The 19,772-nt window shown below is 41.0% G+C and overlaps 3 protein-coding genes across 5 annotated transcripts in view; 1 reads left to right on the top strand and 2 right to left on the bottom strand.

Annotated features, from left to right (window-relative positions):
- Positions 1–1,125: 1,125 nt before the first annotated feature.
- LOC117735085 (zona pellucida sperm-binding protein 3-like) lies at positions 1,126–5,118 on the bottom strand. Its single transcript, XM_034539517.1, is given in 10 exon segments — positions 1,126–1,253; positions 1,530–1,682; positions 1,776–1,921; positions 2,006–2,088; positions 2,167–2,284; positions 2,494–2,668; positions 4,320–4,349; positions 4,352–4,422; positions 4,504–4,619; positions 4,695–5,118. Coding segments are annotated over 9 exon segments (1,242 nt in total). The 5' UTR covers positions 5,067–5,118; the 3' UTR covers positions 1,126–1,253; positions 1,530–1,551.
- A 2,658-nt stretch (positions 5,119–7,776) lies between these two features.
- On the top strand, positions 7,777–12,588 carry LOC117734689. 3 transcript variants are annotated; one of them, XM_034538929.1, is made up of 5 exons: positions 7,777–7,824; positions 8,057–8,255; positions 8,405–8,761; positions 8,851–8,957; positions 12,043–12,588. In XM_034538929.1, the coding sequence occupies exons 2-5, from the start codon at positions 8,201–8,203 to the stop codon at positions 12,253–12,255; spliced, it is 732 nt and encodes a 243-aa protein (XP_034394820.1). In that variant the 5' UTR covers positions 7,777–7,824; positions 8,057–8,200; the 3' UTR covers positions 12,256–12,588. The 3 variants fall into 3 exon arrangements, with proteins under 3 accessions (XP_034394820.1, XP_034394819.1, XP_034394821.1); XM_034538928.1 differs by having other exon boundaries at positions 7,779–7,972; XM_034538930.1 differs by lacking the exon at positions 8,057–8,255 and having other exon boundaries at positions 7,788–7,972.
- Positions 12,589–18,910: 6,322 nt separating this feature from the next.
- LOC117734771 (trinucleotide repeat-containing gene 6C protein-like) overlaps positions 18,911–19,772 on the bottom strand; it is a 37,639-nt gene continuing 36,777 nt past the window's right edge. Inside the window, 1 exon segment of the mRNA XM_034539037.1 lies at positions 18,911–19,772. This exon segment is cut by the window's right edge and continues 958 nt beyond it. The gene's annotated coding sequence lies outside the window, so the exon portion shown is untranslated.

Genomic DNA, 19,772 nt, shown 5'->3' with positions numbered 1-19,772 from the left:
CCTTTATCTTAAAAACAGCTTACTTGAAGGAAGTGCATTGATAAGGAAGAAAACATTTACTGCGAAAAAAGCGTACTTTAGAAACGACCTCAGAGGCCTACCTAATACCGTATAAGCGAATTAGCAGGTCAACAAGCCCTTCTTGGAAATGCCACCGAACCCATATACAGGTCAATATGTATGGTTTACACTGAAGCCTTTTGTGTGTGTGTGTGTATATATATATATATATATATATATATATATATATAATATTCCATACCTTATAAATCACTGAATATTTTTGACCAATTTTATCTTGTTGGCACTCAGAGACGTTTTTATTTACAAACTCCTAATTTTCTGGATGTAGTTTCCCCCAATGCTTTAAAAAAAATATATAAATAAGGTGTATGACCCTGTAGTCATACCCATCTGAAAATTCACATTTTGACTTATCTGGTATTCATAAAACAGGAGTAAAATAGTTTCACCTAAACCACAGGTCAGGACTTCCCTACCTATGAACCAGAATGTCTCACTATTCATATGGTTTAATATTCTGACCGAATACACATCTTTACATCTCAGCAGTTCTGCACTGAACCAAACTTATTTGCAGTTTTGGGCTCCGCTTGCTATATTTTAACCCTTCATAACAGCAATGAACAAGTGTCCCAAACTAAGTAGGTATAGTATATGGCTGCCTGTACACTGGGAAGCGCATCAAGTATACTCAAAGCAGACTTAATGGACATGGTGTGGAAACTGGGAAAAGTTCAAAGAACCAGAGAGCTAGGAAAAGAGTTTTGAAATCTCAGTGTGCCTTGACTGAAGTTGGATTGTGGCATGTTGAAGTTGTTTTGACTGCAGACACTGGCATCCAAAATGTTCACACATTTTAGTGGCTAGTAAACACCACTCACCTTTTGGACCAGGAGGAAACGGTAACAATGGGTGCCAAAGACAACTTTAAACTTTTAGAAATAAAAAGGGGTATTTTGATGGTTGCAAATCCAGTCCAGATTTCTTTGTGCATTGCAGGAAAACTATGCAACAGCAGACAAGTATTACATTTAAAAAGCAATAGTTTATTATATTTTGGAGTAATTTGAAAGGGCATTTTCTGTTGCAGTTTACATTTTGGTCACATCCACAGTAAACTGAACAGTTGCGCTGACATCATAGACATTTGACAAGCTGTTTTCATCCAGCGGTGCTCCCTTTGTTTCCAAGTCGACCTCAGGAGACTCCTTTTCTAGAAGAGCAGAGACCTTCACACCATTGCTAATTAGAGTCGGTTTCAATTGCCATGCCAGTGCCATTAAAACATTTTTAAAAAAGTAAAGCATTATTTAATCTTTCCACATCTGGATTCTGTTTAAAATCTAAAGCCTTAACCATCATCGTCTGGTGTAGATTATGAATAAAGAAGCAGCCCCTTCTCAGCTAGAACAGAAATCTATCAAGAGTTCTTTGCAGAGCACAAAGTGCATGAACATTTTCAACATATGGGCCCCAAATAAATCATGCAACTTTGAGTTACTCACCAACTTTGTCATTTATTCCAATTCACTGGCTGCCAAACAGTGAAGGTCTCCTGATTTTATTCAGACCAGGCAGAAGCTCCTCCACAGGTATGGGCCCACTGTTCTGCTTCGCTGGCAAGACAATCGGACCAACTCTTTCCTCCTTTTCCCACACTAAAGAATTTAAAGTTCAAAACCATGTGTGAAGCCAGACATTGCATGTTCCCATCATACAAGTTTCTATAAAAAAAAAAAATTAAAAAAAACCTTTATTGGTTCTCTGTCCACTCCTCCAAAACAGTTCAGGTTCATCTGGCTTCTCAAACCCACGAGGCCCAAACTTGCCAGGGCTGCTGGGCTTACGACTTTGACAATAGCCACATAAATAGTCATTACCATCAGCTGACCTCCATCTGAAAAGCAATTAAAATATTCACATGCACCCTCATTTACTCTGCATTTTTCCATGATAGACATTTCGGGCTGATCTCACTTACCTTCCATTTACAAAACTGCATGCCTTATTTGGTGCCTCTGCATCATTCGCTAGTACAGCATTTAGGTGACATGTGATGTACAGCTGTGAGGGGAAAAAAAGTAAATGTGGGAAACAATCTACTTGTGTAATAATGACTTGACAGTTAAAGTAAAGCCTCACTTCTCCTCTATCCTCATTATAAAATTTAAAGGCATCAATGGTCAAGTGGAGCTTGTCATCCTGTGTCCTGGATAAGAAGTGAGACCTAGAACCTGGAAGCTCAGAGTCAACCAAGCACCTGTGAAGAGAAGGGAGCATTTAGTCTGTTGTTCCAGTACTGGCTAATCTTCCCGTAAATACCTAAATTAGTTTTTCTATTTGTAGTCTTCAGACCCAACCGACACCGACTAACATGACATCCCTTGAGGAAATTCAGGAGAATTCACACGGTGTTCTCTGGGAGCCATACAAGGCTTCAGACAATGCAGCAATCTTCTAAGTGCTTACCCATTTTCAACAAAGACGTATCTTGGCTCAGAGGATACATCTGGGTAAAGTGTCGCCACACAGCTGCTCACAAACACTCGGAGCCCCGGGTGATGTCCAACGCTGACTGAGGCTTCGATGCCGATGGGCTCGCCGAGGTAAAACACATTAGAGCTTCTTTGATAAAGCCAGTCATCTGCACAAAAACAAAAATACATTAATGACTGCACGCCGCAATGAGTCCTCGTTCCTCCTCGCAACGCCGTCCGTTATACTGGCTGGACGCCGGCTCACGCGGCCGAGAATATCTACATTTGAAGTGGATCCGATAAATAGTGTAAGAAATACACAAGAATTAATGACAAAAGAATCAACACACACACAATTCAAAATGGCTGACTTCCGGTACCGTTTAGAAGATGTTCCCAAGAGACTTTTCTTTTCAGTTTACATATGCCTACCAAGTTTCATAAATGTAGGTGAAACGTAGCACTGGGGCTGCTTAAATTAATATGTGTAGGGGGCGCTATCGAGCCATATTGAAGCATTACAATCATATCAGGTAACTACATCTTTGACTTTAAATGTGTGTGCTAAGTTAAGTAACATTTCTGGTTTATTCGGTCACGGTGAAGGATCAAACTTCGGCTCCAACTCGCCGCCCTTCAACGAATGCATAGAATTTTCACAGTGAAGCATTATCAAGGTCTTAAGTCATTCTGACACATTTGAGAGGGATCTGATTAATCTGTGAGAAGGGTATAACAGTAGAAAACATACAAATTAATGTTGCCACTAGGTGGTGCTATGACTAGAATGCAAAATCATCATATGATGTCTTCAGGGTTAGTATGTCATGACATATGGAGCAGATTACACAATGTCTGGCAAAGTTTAAAATCTTTTTTTAAAACTTCAATTTTCATGGCAAATGGTGTTCTTTGCCGTTGCGCCCTACGCAGATTTATATTTTTTAAATCCTTTGATAACTTTTCATTGCTAAGGTCCCCTAGATCACACTGCCCGATTTAGGAATGAATCGGGTTTAATCTCTAGGAGGAGTTCACTGTTTTACAACGCCCAAAAATGTGAAAAGAAACGCGAAAAAAAGGCTAAAAATGGGGATTGACTGCAGCGCCCCCTAATGTTCAAATATTCTGAAAAAATTAGGGAACGCTAAGGGATGCGATGTGGATATATGCAATGAATTGGGTGAGGATAGGCCAAGTCATTTGGAAGTTATGAGTCAAGCTTTTAATAAACTTTGATGACATTGAACTGCCTTCGCCCTATGTCAGCTGGGATAGGCTCCAGCGCCCCGCGACCCTAATGAGGATAAGCGGTATTGAAAATGGATGGATGGATGGATGGATGGACATTGAACTAATAATGAGCCACAGACATTTTCGTAACTACAGCGTTTAGTAGAAGATGAAAAAAAACGTGTTTTGCCAAATTCAAAATGGCGGAAAATCTAATTAGACGCATTTTTTGGCCACCGTGAACTTTTTTGTAGAGCAGGTCCAAGTGGACATGTGTACCAAATTTCAAGTCAATCGGTCCTTGTGAGCAAAAAAGGCAGGCGTCCTACCTTAAGGGGGCGCTATAGAGAAAACTATTCATACCCAAATGCGAGACCTCCAAATTATCAAATCTTTCACCAGTCCTGATATGCATGTCAAATTTAACAACTTTTGGGATATGATAAAGGCCCCAAAAAGGAGTTTCTTTGGAGAGGAAAAGAATTCCATGAAAAACAATAGGTTCCTTTACGACGAAGTAGTCACGAGGACCCTATAAATAGCGACCGTAAATAAGTCCAAACATGAGAAATGGACGAAACCTACTCGTCATAATTCTCAAGTCAAACTCCAAAGTTCCACTGCAGCTTGTGTAGACATGAAGGGGATCCAGGTGGGTATGAGTGAAGAACTGGACAAACTATACTTCCTAAGAAACAGAAAAAGCATTTAAAAGACAGTAGTGATAGTGTCTAGAGCGCTTTAAAGAGATGAGCTTTAAAAGACAGACCTTTCATAATGACACTCAATTGGAATTACAGCCTCATCCATTCGAACCACCCCATCTGGAGAGGCCACGGGCGAGTATACAAGTAGGTTTGTGTAGACCAGTGAGTCTTCAGTCATCTGCGGAGAGTAGATGCATTTAAAACTAGTATAGTGTGTAATATATTAATTGAAAAAAAAGAAAAGAATCATTACCCTTTGTTTGGTGCCGCAGTCCACAAGTCCAACAAGGATTCTGTACTCATCTCTTGAAGACGTTGTAGCTCTACAGTAGTCATTGTGCTCCACTCCAAGGCGTAATTCAATGCCATTAACAGGAGCTCCAACTCCAAACATGTCAGCTTTGATAATAATCTCCAATGAGTCTGGATGGCAGGTCACTCTGACCGTATTCTCCTGCTCTTGTTCCTCGCCTGGAGCCTTTTCTTGCAGAGTGTTTTGGGAGCTCCCTGTGATCTGAGGACTTTGAATTGAAGCATGTTGAGTGTAATATTGTGGAGGAAAAGCAAAATATGACCTGAAACACAGTCCAACCAGGAGGTGAACCAAAAAACACAAGGTCTTCATAGCACGGAAGAACAGCAAACTGGTTGAGACTGCAAACTGTCCTCCTGTCTGACCCAGTAAGCAGCACAATATTCTGGGTAGGGAAGCATTTCTTACTTTATATTCAGACAATCAGCGTCATCAAAGCAGCATTGCACACCTGAGTCTAATCATCCACTAATCAGCCTGTAACTACATTTTCTGAAAGAAAGTGAAGACAGTGTGCAAGAGTCTTCTGTATATTATTATTATATTATGCAAAAAAATAGATAGTATGTCAAAAAAGTACTATGTCCAAAAGAAATCATATTATACTATATTGAAAAACCTCATGAAAAAAAAAAAGAATAAAATGCCCAAATATTATTAAAAAAGCAATATGTTGAGAAAAGTCATGGTATTTTATGTCAAATAAATTATAAAAACACCATAGTATAGCGTGTAGTATAGTAATTTTATGTTCTGACTGTGTTAATATGTTTCTTTCAGGTTAAGTGTTTCCTGCTTTTATTTTGAAGTTAACTTATCATGTGTCTTGTCTTGTTTTACTTTCAGCCTTTGTTTGTTTTCCCGTTTTTTTTGTGATTGTCTGCCCCGCCCTCATTAATTAGGGTCCGAGCGACTGACTAAGTCAGTCCGAGAGGACCCTATTGAGATTGCTTTGTCTACATTGGGAGCATTTCTGGGGCACGTAGACATTTTTAAAACTAACCAAGTTTGGCACGCTTGTCAGACTTGGTGAAAATAGACGTATGATCAAGGAGTTAAATTTTTGCAATTTATAGTTGCTCTCTAGCGCCCCCTAAAATTTTGACCTGCGAAGCCCCTCACCCAGAATATCCGATTGACTTGAAATTTTTCACACATGTTCACTTACACCTGCTCTACAAAAAAGCCTCTTATACCCCTAAGGTCCGCCTACTTAGATTTTGAATTTTGTGAAAAACACCTAATTGACTTTCTAACTACATGCTTGGTCCAAATCAACAAAACCTAGAATATGTCAACCGTTTTTTATATCTCATTGTGGTAAGGATCTGTGGCCCAATGAACATCTTAGGGGCGTGTCTTGTTTTTCAATGCTCATAGCGTCAACACTATTGGGACTAATCATTTTGAAACATTTTTACTAAGTGCACATGGCATGCCTTAACTTAAGTTTTAGACACTAATATTTTCTAGCTATATGAGTTCCGATCAAAATGTTTCAGCAAACTAGTGGTGCAGTGAGATAGAACACATGATTTGAGTGCAGGAGTCTCCTGTTCAAATCCAGGCCAGGGCAATTTTTTTTACCTTTAATTTACATTACGTGGTCTACACTTCCTCAATGGACTGGCGGCCTGTCCAGGGTGTCCCCTGCCTTCGCCCTATGTCAGCTGGGATAGGCTCCAGCGCCCCCGCGACCCTAATGAGGATAAGTGGTATTGAAAATGGATGTATGGATGGATGGTCTACACTTCACGTAGAGACACGTGATGCATGTATCTGTTCACATTCTCAACGCGCCACTACTGGCCAAAACAAATAAGCCTAAAATGTTTCAGATTTCACATGAAATGTACACAACATGGTCTACACTTCACGTAGAGACACATGTTGCATCTATATGTTCACATTCTCATTGCGCCACTTACTGGCTCAATTAGACTTGCTCGAATCTGCCCCAAACTCGTCATGCTTGTTACAAGTCACGGCCTGAGGATATCAACAAGTCTAATTTCAGTCAGTCAGAGCGCCACTTACTGGCTCAACTAGACTTGCTCGAATCTGCCCCAAACTCGTCATGCTTCTTACAAGTCGCGGCCTGAGGATATCGACAAGCTTATTTTCACTCGCAGTTGACGCGCCGCCTACTGGTGAAAGAATATCGGGGTTACGCGACAGACGGTAAAACGTACGACCGGCGGCCCCGCGTTCTCGGCGTCCCGCCGGTGGCCCCAACCGGCGCGGGTGAGCGAAGACCCGTTCATTGCTGCTCGCAGCTTTAATTTAACTTTTTTTCCGTTACCCTTGTGGTCGCCTGTGCTCCTGCTTACCTGTTCCCACTTCCCCATTAATCAGTCCTTATTCATACCAGCCCAGTTACTTTATTCTTTATTGGTTTGTCTTCATTCAGTGCTGCCTTTTCGGTTTGATTTATGTTTGTAAGCATTTTTCAAATGATTGCATAGTTTCAGCAGCCTCCTATTTTGTATCCCGTTACTTGTTCTCGAGACCAGACAAGACAGTATAGTACAACATAGTATGTCAACAAAATTATAATATAGTATGTCATAAAAGTCTTTGTATAGTAAGTTTAAAAAAATTGAATAAAAGTAATAGCATGTAAAAAATATCATAGAAACAACATAGTATAGTATGTCAAAAAAAGGCATAGTAAAGTATTATTAACAGAATAGGATCGTCAAAATAAAATGTCTTAGTATAGCATCTTGAATAATATAATACGTCATAAAAAGTCATTAACATGCTATAGTCCTGTATGTCACAAAAGGGCATAGTAGTCACATTTAATGGCATACTATTACATTTGTATTACATTATTATAGCATACTATACTGAGACTTTTTATTACATTTTGGAAGCACTCCCTTTATACATAAAGGGTACATTCAGTTGCTGATGGCTTTAAAGTCTGATGCTTAACAACCAAAAAGAAAGTATTTAAAATTCACTTTGACAATCTTGCTGTCATACATGACCAACGGCAGTATTTCAACAGCAGTTCTTACACTGAAGTCTTCTTCCTGCTTCGAGGTGAAGAACAATAAATACAGTGAGTTCACAAACTCTTACAATAGACAGAAGGAAATGGGAGGAGTACAACATGACTGAGCTTTGGTAGGTCTTATGTGTGTTTATAACTGAAAAAGCCATGAAGATGAGCTTGGCATGCATTCTCATTTTCATTCAGCTCTTTGAAGGTAAGAACATTTTTACTTTTTAATGACAAAAACTAACTTTCTTCTCCCGTCTAATTCAATGTCATTTGTTTTTCTTTATGGGAGACCTATCCGACCACAGCCGTGGGGCTTTGGTTACAGCCATGCTCACTGCTCCGTGAGGCTTCAAGCTCGCTAAATGCTAATGTTGACATGCTAACAATGACCAGACGTTTATCAGGCATAATGTTGAGCATGTTTGCCTGATAAATGAGGGCCTTTCTGTGTGGAGACGGCATGTTCTCCCCATGCGCCAGAGGAAAAAGTGAGATATTGAGATATTTCAGTCTGGACCAAAGTGGTTTACTGACCAACATTGCCATCCAAAGCTATTCTGCTAGCATGACTAAAGGCCCTCATTAACTGTGTATGTTTGCTAGAATTTTAACTAGAAACTATTTCTTTCTCCTCCAGCGTATTCAGAGTTGATCTTTAGGCAGCTGACAGAGAGCCAGTCACTGGAGCTCTCCTGTTCCCCTCAGCAGGAGCACAGCACTCTGATAGGCCTCCACCTGTACCATCGCAGTGCCCAGAGCCAGACGACCCTGCTGTCCATGGCCAAGGGCAGCGGGCTGAGGGTCAACACGGGACACAGGGGGCGTCTGCAGCTCTGTGGAGGTCTGGACTCGCTGCAGGTCAATGTGACCATGAACCTTTTACAGCGCAGTGACACAGGACTCTACATGTGGGAGCTGAGCTACAGAGTGGAGAACAGCTCTGACCGGTTCTTCCTCAGTGCTCCAAAGGTTTTCTTGTTGGTTGAAGGGACAGGTATGTGGTTCACAATACACTGTGCTGAAGTTAAACCCAAGTACCTCTATGCAGCTTGAAATGTGTATTGGTGTGTGTTTGTGGTGCAGGGAGGTCATGCCAGTGTTCTCCCAGTTACCCTTCTTTGCTCCTGACCATCTTTACAGTAGCGGGGCTTCTTCTACTCACACTCAGCTGGCTGGCCATAGAGAAATGTGTAAGTGTTTACATTTTTAACTGCATTGGTAATTCCTGATGTTTTTTATGATGGGATGCAACAATACACCTGTGTTTGAATAACAGTATGCCTCCTCGTGTCCTATAATTTAGTATTTCTATATGATGCACTAGGCTTTCAGGCTTTTCAACAGCTGTAAAAAATGACAGTTACACAAGTGAGTCATATTGAGTTCAATAGCAATTACTGTGTCAGCTTCAATAGAGGCCTGACAGACACCTGTTTGAGGGAGCTAGTTTTCAAGGCAATTTATGTAAATGATAAATACTGCTGGGATTGTTGGTGCATGACTCACAAAATCTGACATTATGCCTAGTGGCAAAGGGAAAGATTCTCCAAATCAATATGAAATAACCGAAAACAGCAACTGTAACAAACTACAGCTTCAAAAATGACCATTAATGTCAAACCATCCTAGTAGCTGTAGTGTTAAAAAAACAAAAACATTCCAGAATTGATATAATATACTATGGTGTTCTATTTTGCTGACTGGGCCTCAACGAGGCTTGACTTTTTTTTGTGTCCTGTGTATCTTACTATACATTTAATCCTACTCAGAACAGGGTTTTTTAAATCACCAGCGGCGGACCAGACCTGGCCGCAAAACATATTTACAGTGAATTGTTACATACTTTTTCCTTCCACTCATTTTGGTTTTCCACTTTTTAATTTCAAAATGATCATTAAGTCATGCAGATCAGCTGCAGAATTGGAGGATAAAAACTGTTGTTTTCTAAACCAAAAGAAAGGTTGAACTGGAACACAGACAGTTAGTTACAAGAGGGTTACAAATGTATTGTGGTTTTCCTTAGTTCAATGTAATAGTTTCTTTTCTCATCTGAAAGAAGAAAGCCCCAACATCAACGTAATCTCAAATGGCATTACTCTATTCAACATGCAATAAGATCACCAGAAAGCTAATCTACAACAATGTATTCATCAATTACGTAATATTTTAAGAAAAGATGCAAAACATTCTCTGGTTCCAGCTTCTCCAATGTAAAAACTTAATGGTAATCTTACCGTCTTCCTAATGATTGTAAAATTAATCTTTTATTTTTGGGGTGTTTTCAAGACATCACCTTTAACTCTGGGAAACTGTGAAAACATTGTGTTCACAATTTCCTGATATTTTATAGATTATAATATATTAAAACAGTCAAAATTAACACAAGTAGTTCCGGTTTAGCGAATGGTGGAGTAGGCTCGTATAATAGTATTGTTATATCGGATCACAGTGCCATTCTATTTGATTTAGACCTCCCAAACCGCCCCCCTCCAAACAGAGTCTGGAGGCTCAAGCCTCTCTTACTCTCAGATGAAAATGTTGTGGAATTCATCTCAGCCCAAATACAATTGTTTCTAGAGACTAACTCCTCCCCAGAGAGATGCAAGCTACATTATGGGAAAATCTTAAAGCATACCTCCGCGGGCATATCATAGCTTATTCCTCTACTATCAAGAAACGGAAAAACTACAAACTGACCAAAGTTTCTCTACAGATCCTGGATGTGGACTCTAAATATGCTCATTCCCCGACTGCAGGTCTTTAGAAGGAACGGTTAAGACTCCAAACTGAATTTAATCTCCTATCTACTGACGAGGCAACACGTCTCATCTAAAAATCCAGATGTAATGTGTATAAATTTGGAGATAAATCTAGTAGACTACTGGCTATGCAAGCCTGCCAAATGGCTACCACCCGCAATATCATAAAGATTCAATCAGACACAGGAGAAACGTTGATGGATCATAATGACATAAATAAAGCCTTTTTACATTTCTATTCTAACCTTTACACCTCAGAACTTAACACTGACCTTGGCCCCTCATGTGCCCTCTTTGATAATTTGACTATCCCTACCGTATCAGAGGAACAAAACACCAATCTAGGTGCAGATATCTCCGTTGCTGAAATCATAATGGCCATAAAATCTATGCAGAACAACAAGTCACCAGGCCCCGACGGGTTTACGACAGAATTTTATAAAAAGTTCTCCCATCAGCTGGAACCAACTCTTAAAGCAACCCTCTCCTTAGGCATTCTTCCTATAACTCTGAGACAGGCCTCTATATCCCTACTGGCTAAGAAGGATAAAGACAAAGGTATTCTGCTTATCTTATCGCCCTATCTCCCTACTTAATGTGGATTTTAAAGTGCTGTCTAAAGTCTTAGCTAAACGCCTGGAGAGCGTGATCCCAGATATTGTCTCACCTGACCAAACAGGATTTATCCAAGGCCAGCACTCCCATTCAAATTCACGAAAACTATTCAATGTTGTCCATTCGGCCCCTTTAACATGCCCAGAGGTAGTGGTTTCTCTTGATGCAGAGAAAGCCTTTGACCGGGTCGAGTGGAAATACTTATGTGCTGTCCTCCAAAAATGTGGCTTCTCTGAGGAATTCATTGCCTGAATCAGATTACTTTATTCCTCTTCCCCAGCCGGCAGTAATCTCTAACAATACTCAATCTGACTACTTAAAAAAAATATTTTTCTTGTTTTCCTTAGCTATTAACCATTTTATTTTTCTCACTTTATTATTTGAGGATCGAGTAATGCAATTATTTTGATATTATGTCCATCACCTGTATGTACCTGAATTTACCTAAAGGTATAAATTCCATAGCCTGTAACTTCTTGCCACAGCTTGGTTGGCCACAATGGGTGGGTTGGGGGGGGGGGTGGTGTGAATAGGGTCGGGAATGAGGTTTCAAATTTCAATATATAACTGTCCTACATGTGTAAAATCCTCTTCCCTGGTGGGATAAAAATTGCGAAAATCAATAAAATATATTTACAAAAAAAAAATTAACACAAAAGGTAAACGTAACAAATACATACAGTACAATGAGGCCTTGAGTATAAACATATAAATAGTATATATAAATAAAGTGTTGAGACTTCTTGATAATCTGTACGGAGCATAAATAAATAAATAATAGTCAACTAGAATCATCGCTAGCTAGTCATGTTGCAGTTTACATTCCATCTGTCCAACATGTCATCATTTCATTATTTGCCAAATGTGTTTTGTGAGGTCACAGTGAAGTTATGTGTTGTAGGTGAAGGCGAGGCATCATCACAGACAGCAACCTCCAGTTCCTATCTATGAGGAGATGACCAGGAAGCAGCAAAGTATGGGAACCCCCCAAAATAACCCTAAGGCCCCCTCACACCTGGAGGAAGTCAACTTCCCGGTGTACGCTAACCCCAACATCCGACAACCACAGGACAAATACTACGCCTGTCCCAGACAGCTCGCCCTCAGAGCCTGACGTGCAGCAAACATTTACAGGAAATGACACCAGCTCTACTGCAGAAACACAACACATGAGCGTGAGGAGACTCATCCAGGACATGCACAAATATATTGGTTTCGTGGAACAAACAAACATTTTTAACAGCCAAGAAAAAATGCTATTTTATTAATATTTGAAAGAAGCTCCATAGTTCATGAAAACGTTTGTTTCGGTGCATGTCATTTAACAATCACATTCTATGAGGAAAAAGAGATATACAGAGAGAAAAAAATAAAACATTACAAGCCACTGACTTTTCATTAAATCTCAGTACAAACATTTTTACTTATTAAAAAAAAAAAAAAAAAAGAGAGAGCAAAAAGCAGCCCTAATCCCACATCACCCACCCCCACCCCCCTAAAAAAAAAACATAACTGAGAAAAAAAAACCTTCAGGGTGACAGGCTAGAATCCCACAGTGCTAAAGAGTGAGATGCTCATTGGTTTTAGAAATACACAGCATGGCGATGTAGCGCTAGGTCTGAATCTGAATCGAGGGAAGGAAGCTGGAGGCAGAGGGCTATACATGTATTACCTCCCTCTCCACCCCCTTCAAAATAAAATAAAAACACATTGGATCCCAAAAACCCCGGCAATAGATCAGCCACTTAGAAGTAGGCCATAACCCCCCATACCCCCCCCCCAACACTTGTGCATAGTTTCATGATCCTTTACAACCAGCTCATGTTTTACAAACATCCTCCAAAATGTGAAAAATGTTCCACAAAAGTCTGATTTCTCTATTAATAATACCCGCTGTGGGAGAATGAGAGAGAACGAGTAATGCACAATGTTCCTGATTCAGTCAGGATGGGACCTCATTAAGAAAACACAATAAAGATTCAAACATACAGCATTTTGCATGTTATTCACTGTCTTTCTTTTTTTTTAACAATCAAAATCATTGACCTTTTTGTTTTTAAATGTAAAGCAATTTTAATATATAGATTTATATATAAAGCACTCCATTTTCATTTAAAGTCCATTATTTGGTTATTATGTAACTGCTACGGATTTAGAAACAAAAGGTATTTTCTCTTCTTCTGAAATCCATAACTTTCAGTGCTTAGAATTGTTTCTTTTAAATCATACATTTTGTTTTACTCATAAAAATGTACATTAAAATGGCATGGAGTTGGTACTCTGGAACCCTGGCCTTCCTGAGACAAGATCCACTTTTTCGTGTGTGTGCAAGATAGTGAGCAATTATGTATTTTTTTCTTTTCTTTTTTTATATAAAAAGGTAAAATATATATAATCAACATAAAACATACAGGCTTCAGATAGTCAATGAAATCAACATTAACACAGAACAAAGAAGGTTAAACAGAACACGACAACACTGTTCAATCCCAGAGTTCTGAAAGTAGCACAAGAAATATTCATTCTTTGAAGTGTTGTGTTGTACTTTTATTTTTTTTATTTTTTTTTAAATGGAAGCATGTCCTTTTTTCCAACATTCCCATGGTTTAATTCCTTTGTGTTGCTGATTTTTTTTTGAACTCCAGAAATAAACAAAGTGTTTGTAAACTGTCAGTGGCCTTGCAGGAAAACAAATGACAACATGAGTGAGTTGAACATCAGTGAAAACAGAATGAAAGCTAACAAACCAAAAAGGTAGGCACCTCTGAAGTGAGCCCTAGAAGCCAAGGCTCAGTCTGATGTCTTGTCCTTCAATCTCTCCGTTGCTCAGATTCAGGAGAGCTGAAGTCCTTCTCCCTAAATCTATGGCCACAGGTCTGCGAAATACTTTTTCTATGCTGAATTAAAAAAAAAAAAAACATTTTATACATGTGATTTCTTTTTTTTCTTTTTTCTCAGGTTTATAGTCCGAAAAATGGTGCAATACTCAATTATGATCCATACTTTCTTGGATTATTCCACAATGAAAGCCACTAAGGTAGATACACATTACATTTTTAAAAACACTTATTTTAGTCCTTGAGTAAACATTTACACATGAACTGTCCCCGTCTCCCCTCAGTACTTGTATCATGTTGTTCGTTTAGCTGGATGAGGGGTGAGGCCGACACTCAGTGCAACGCTAGAGGCTAGTAACAATTAACATCAGAATATATTTTCGACAAGCAAAAATAAAATAAAACAAAAACAACAAAAGTATACTGAATTGAAAAGAACCACAAGGCGGAATTTCCTCCGCTGTAATGACGAGCTCTCGTACATATTTTCACCTCATACACTAAACATTCATTCATACAACATACAGTACAAGCAGCCTTGTGCAAACACTCAAATACAACAGATGTAAATTTGTCTTTATATCGATCTTTGTTTTCAACAACACTCGTTTTTCAAATTTAATTCACTCTGAACCGATGCTATCAAAAATCTCTGACGTTTATGAATGAGACAAAAAATCACTACAAAAGTGTTCACATTACATTATTGGCGCTTCTTTTGATTCAAGTATTTGTTTTCATTATTTTGTATTACTCTGATATGTTTATGATCTTGTCTTCTGGGAAAAATAATGTTGAGGAGGATACACAGGGTAAGGGCCAAAGCCAGGGCGGGGTTGTGGGGCTTAGGCCAAGTGGAAAACAAAGAGATCTAGCCATATACACACATACACCCATTATGTAATCTTGGTTGTATATATATATATATATATATATATATATATATATATATATATATATATATATATATATATATGAACTAGCATGTGCATATTCAACCCAGGCCTTTGTTTTTGTATTTTTAAAAGAGTGATTTGCTTATTCAACTCTTTTTGGGGCCCCAGACCCTCGTCTGATCCATGATTGAGAAGCAAATATTTGCTTTAGCTCCAGTTGCCTTTGAGTCTGTGTGACTTTCAAAAAGGGAGAGCATCTGATTTCCAACACTAGACAGGTAGATAAGTGGGAGGGGGCGGGGCTCTCAGTGCTGGTGCTGTGCCTAAACAAATCCAGGGCACATCTGAGACTTGACCTCCATCCCAGTAACCCATCCTCCCACTCTATTCGACTTCCGATGCCAGTTGCTTGATTCAAGTCCAGTGTGGAGTTAATGCAACAAAGAAAGAAAGAAACAGACGACACAAGCAATAGTGATTGTTTTGTTGAATGAGTCTAAAGCGACTCTGGAAGAGGGCAAATCCCGAAAGTTTTTTAAGACTTGGTACCTAACTTGAGGTTCGTCCCTATTTCTGCTGATATGTTGGGTCCCTGCCCCCAAAGCCAGATGAGCAGAAATGACCGGTCTTACATACGCTGGCACGACCTTCAGGTTGGAGGTCCAAAATGAACCACCTGGATACAGCTTTCCCACATGTGGCCCGGAGAACGAGACCAGACGGGGTGAGAAGGCGGCAGCTTGCAGGGAAACGGAACACAGGCGCTTCAGCCTCGGGAGTGCACAGCTGAAACAGACTTTGTTTTTATGTTGTATTTTCTAGTTTTTGCGAAAAACCTTGATGATAAAGAAAAAGATGTTTTTGGTTTTTAAAGAGATGTACCCGATGTGACCCATAAACAGTGCACAGACACATTCAGGGACCACCGCCCCTCCTTCTTGCCACAGCTTGGTTGGCCACTATATTTCCAGTCCACTGTTGGTGAAAGACCAGCACCATTCATCTGTCCTGCCCTTCTACTCCTCAAGCCTCCTACAGCTGGAGCTTGTGGTTTATGCCGCTGAAGTCTTATCCTGCTTAAGATAAATTAGCATATGGCAAGGTGGAAGCAGATATTTGCAGATCAGTTGGCACAAGACTGAAGAAGTGACTGTTTGCCAACCACGAGCGCCTCCAGCAGGTCATTTAGTGTCGTCTAGTAGCTCTGTCCACACAGTGGGAGACTAAACCCTTGAAGAGACTCTTTCAGTGTCCCTTACATTTTATCAAGAGGGGGAGGGGGTTTCAAGGGAAGCTGCCTGGTAGTAAAGGTTGAGAGATAAGTGAAGAGTGGCAGAATGGTGTTGGGGGGACTGTGATTTTCTAGATGGCTGTGAATCAACACCTCCTCCTCGTCTTTGCATAGAAATGGAAGGCTGTTATCAGTTGAGGTGGTTCTAAGTGTAACTGAGTGCTCCCAGAGTTAAACATAAAGCACCAGTGTGAGTGAGTGAGGCCCATCAACACTAGGATGTGTGTGTTATGAGACAACAGAGTGGCGGCGCCCCAGGATGGACAGAAGAAGTTGGCTCACTATCCTGGAGAACCTGTGACTACACAACCTTTCCCACCAAATTTTAATTGACTATTTAAACCCCCTGTCTGGCTCCAAGAAACCCACGTAAAGAACTCCCCCACTAACCCATTCGACTGAGATCTGCAGTGTTTCGTATGGCCTTGCTGCACCTCTTCACTACACACTGCTTGTGCCTCGGAGTCAGTGGGAGGGGCAGGAGAGAAGCTGAACACTGCATAAAGACCATTATTTAAAAAAGCCATGAAAACAATCATTATCTATATCATCAATGATAACAGCAACAATATCAGCAAACTTCATGACAACAATCAAATAAAAATGCACACTGGCAATTCCATAAGTGAAACCAAGAAAAACAACACATCAAACGCCTCCATCTCTGGCTAAAGTGATCCTTGCAGGAGAGAGACAAAGAGATAGTGGAGTTGGAGGTTGCTGAGGACAGACTCTGGCGCAGCAGTAGTAGTAAATGTATTACAGGTGGGCCAGTTCTGAAAGAGCTGCTCATGGCCTGGAGGCCAGGGGAGGAAGAGGAGGGAAGCCATTCTGTAGGTATCCGCAGGGAGGCAGCGAGCGAAGGGGTAGGGTGGGGCGAGGGCTGCTGCAGAGCACTGCACTCTGCAGCAGGCAGGCACTCAGTGGCCACACTATCACACAGGTTGGCAGGGCCTCCAATAGAAAGAAGACAACAACAACAACGAAAAGGACAAAGAAGATGGCGATCCTCCCCGCTGGATCCAGTAGAACATGAACAGGTCGAGTGTTTCCAGACACCAAGGCTAAAGATTTCAAAGTATGCAATGTAACAGTGATATTTACTTTGATAAGGAGGGTGAGTGCTTTGGGGTCTTTCCCTGCTGCACCCACCATTAGTTGAGTTAGTTCTTTCTTTGTTTTTGCCTTCACTTTGCTACCATGTTTGACATCCTTCCTGGTCCCACCGACTTGAGGGAAGCAGGATTGGAAACAAAAAAAAAAAATATATCTTCACATCCACGTCAAGTTAAAAAATAAGCATATAGAGAAGCCACTAAGCAGATTTCTTTTTTGTCTTTGTTTTTTTCAGGTTTTTTATTTGCCAGTGTTGCTTCTCCTTTCTTCTATCTGTTGGCATTAAGGGAATAACGAGCTGCGACGCTCTTGCTAAGTGCTATGATAGACCACCTATTCACAAAGATTTGCTTCAAACTTTTCTACCAATGCAAAAATTGGGCAAAAAGAAAACAAAAAAGGTCATCTGGTCTTCTGGGGTAAAAAGGAAAACGGACTCCTCTCATTTTGGTTTGATGCCTTCTCCCCAAGCGCTCACACACACACACGAGAACACTCACTCTCTCACACACACAGGAGAACACTCACACTCTCTCTCACACTCACACACACACACAAGAGAACACTCACTCTCTCACACACACAGGAGAACACTCACACTCTCTCTCACACTCACACAAGAGAACACTCACTCTCTCACACACACAGGAGAACACTCACACTCTCTCTCACACTCACACACACACACGAGAACACTCACACTCTCTCTCACACTCACACACACACGAGAACACTCACTCTCTCACACACACAGGAGAACACTCACACTCTCTCTCTCTCACACACACACACACACACACACACACGAGAACACTCACTCTGTCACACACACACACACGAGAACACTCACACACTCTCACACACACACACACACGAGAACACTCACTCTCTCACACACAAACACACACACGAGAACACTCACTCTCTCACACACACACACGAGAACACTCACTCTCTCTCACACACACGAGAACACTCACTCTGTCACACACACACACACAAGAACACTCACTCTGTCACACACACACACACACGAGAACACTCACTCTCTCACACACACACACACACACACACACACACACACAAGAACACTCACTCTCTCTCACACACGGGAACACTCACTCTCTCACACACACACGAGAACACTCACTCTGTCACACACACACACACGAGAACACTCACTCTCTCACACACACACACACACACACACGAGAACACTCACTCTCTCACACACACACAAGAACACTCACTTTCTCTCACACACACACACAAGAACACTCACTCTCTCTCACACACACGGGAACACTCACTCTGTCACACACACACACACACACACGAGAACACTCACTCTCACACACACACACACACACACAAGAACACTCACTCTCTCTCACACACACGGGAACACTCACTCTCTCACTCTCTCACACTCACACACACACGAGAACACTCACTCTCACACACACACACACACACAAGAACACTCACTCTCTCTCACACACACGGGAACACTCACTCTCTCACACACACACGAGAACACTCACTCTGTCACACACACACACACGAGAACACTCACTCTCTCACACACACACACACACGAGAACACTCACTCTCACACACACACACACACACACACACACACACACACACGAACACTCACTCTCTCTCACACACACGGGAACACTCACTCTCTCACTCTCTCACACTCACACACACACCTCCATCTCCCCTAAAACCAGTAACTGGCATAAGTGTGGAGAGTAGGCTGGCTGAAGAAGTGCTTTGTGTGTACCTCCTGGTATCTTGGACAGAAGGTGGTTGAAGATCAGCTTGCTGCTCTCCTGAGCTCACACACTCTTGGGGGGAGCTGAAGGGGAGTAGTGGCAGTTTTAGGGGGGACGAAGGGCAGATAGCGTTTTTACAGTTCAATCATTCTTTACAGTCTCCTCTCTTTCTGTGAGAGGTCTTGGGGGGGGTGCTTGGACGGTAGAGTCTGTGGCTTATATTGCACGTCACTTGAAATGGTGGGAAACACACACCAATGGGGAACATTTACGACTTGAGGTTGTCCACAACATCAGTGAGAGGGTCCGAAACTGAGACCAAACTGCGAGTTGCCCGCAGATGAGTTGAGGTGCATTGAAGTGTTTGTCTTTACAGTTCCTTAGTAATAGCAGTGGTTCATTTTGCTCAACCCAAAATCTCTCCCCCACACCAGGTTGGATTGACAGACACATTTGAATAATATAATTTCTTAGCTTGCAATGATTTAAGAAGAAAAAAAAAATACAAAATACAAAAATAAATGGCTTGAACACGGCGAACACAGTTGCATCATTCCCTTTGAGCATTGTGTTGGGGAACTCAATCTGCTTGGAAAAATGCACTGAAGTTGTGAGCTGTGGTTGCTTACGTTGGGCCGCAGCAGCATGTACTCTCCACTCAGGTTTCACTGGCTCAGAAATAAGGGTGTGCAAGTGTCCGTATGCTT

This window comes from Cyclopterus lumpus, chromosome 8, assembly GCF_009769545.1.
Source record: "Cyclopterus lumpus isolate fCycLum1 chromosome 8, fCycLum1.pri, whole genome shotgun sequence".
NCBI classification, from domain to species: domain Eukaryota; kingdom Metazoa; phylum Chordata; class Actinopteri; order Perciformes; family Cyclopteridae; genus Cyclopterus; species Cyclopterus lumpus.
This window is presented reverse-complemented; position numbering and strand designations above follow the sequence as displayed.

What these genes read in the sequence shown, in the direction of transcription:
- LOC117734689 (XM_034538929.1), top strand. Translation starts at nt 8,201, where the DNA reads ATGAGGGCCTTTCTGTGTGGAGACGGCATGTTCTCCCCATGCGCCAGA. An exon ending in CCCATGCGCCAGAGGAAAAA is followed by an intron (nt 8,256 to 8,404) that starts GTGAGATATTGA and finishes TTTCTCCTCCAG; the next exon opens with CGTATTCAGAGTTGATCTTT. An exon ending in GGCTGGCCATAGAGAAATGT is followed by an intron (nt 8,958 to 12,042) that starts GTAAGTGTTTAC and finishes TATGTGTTGTAG; the next exon opens with GTGAAGGCGAGGCATCATCA.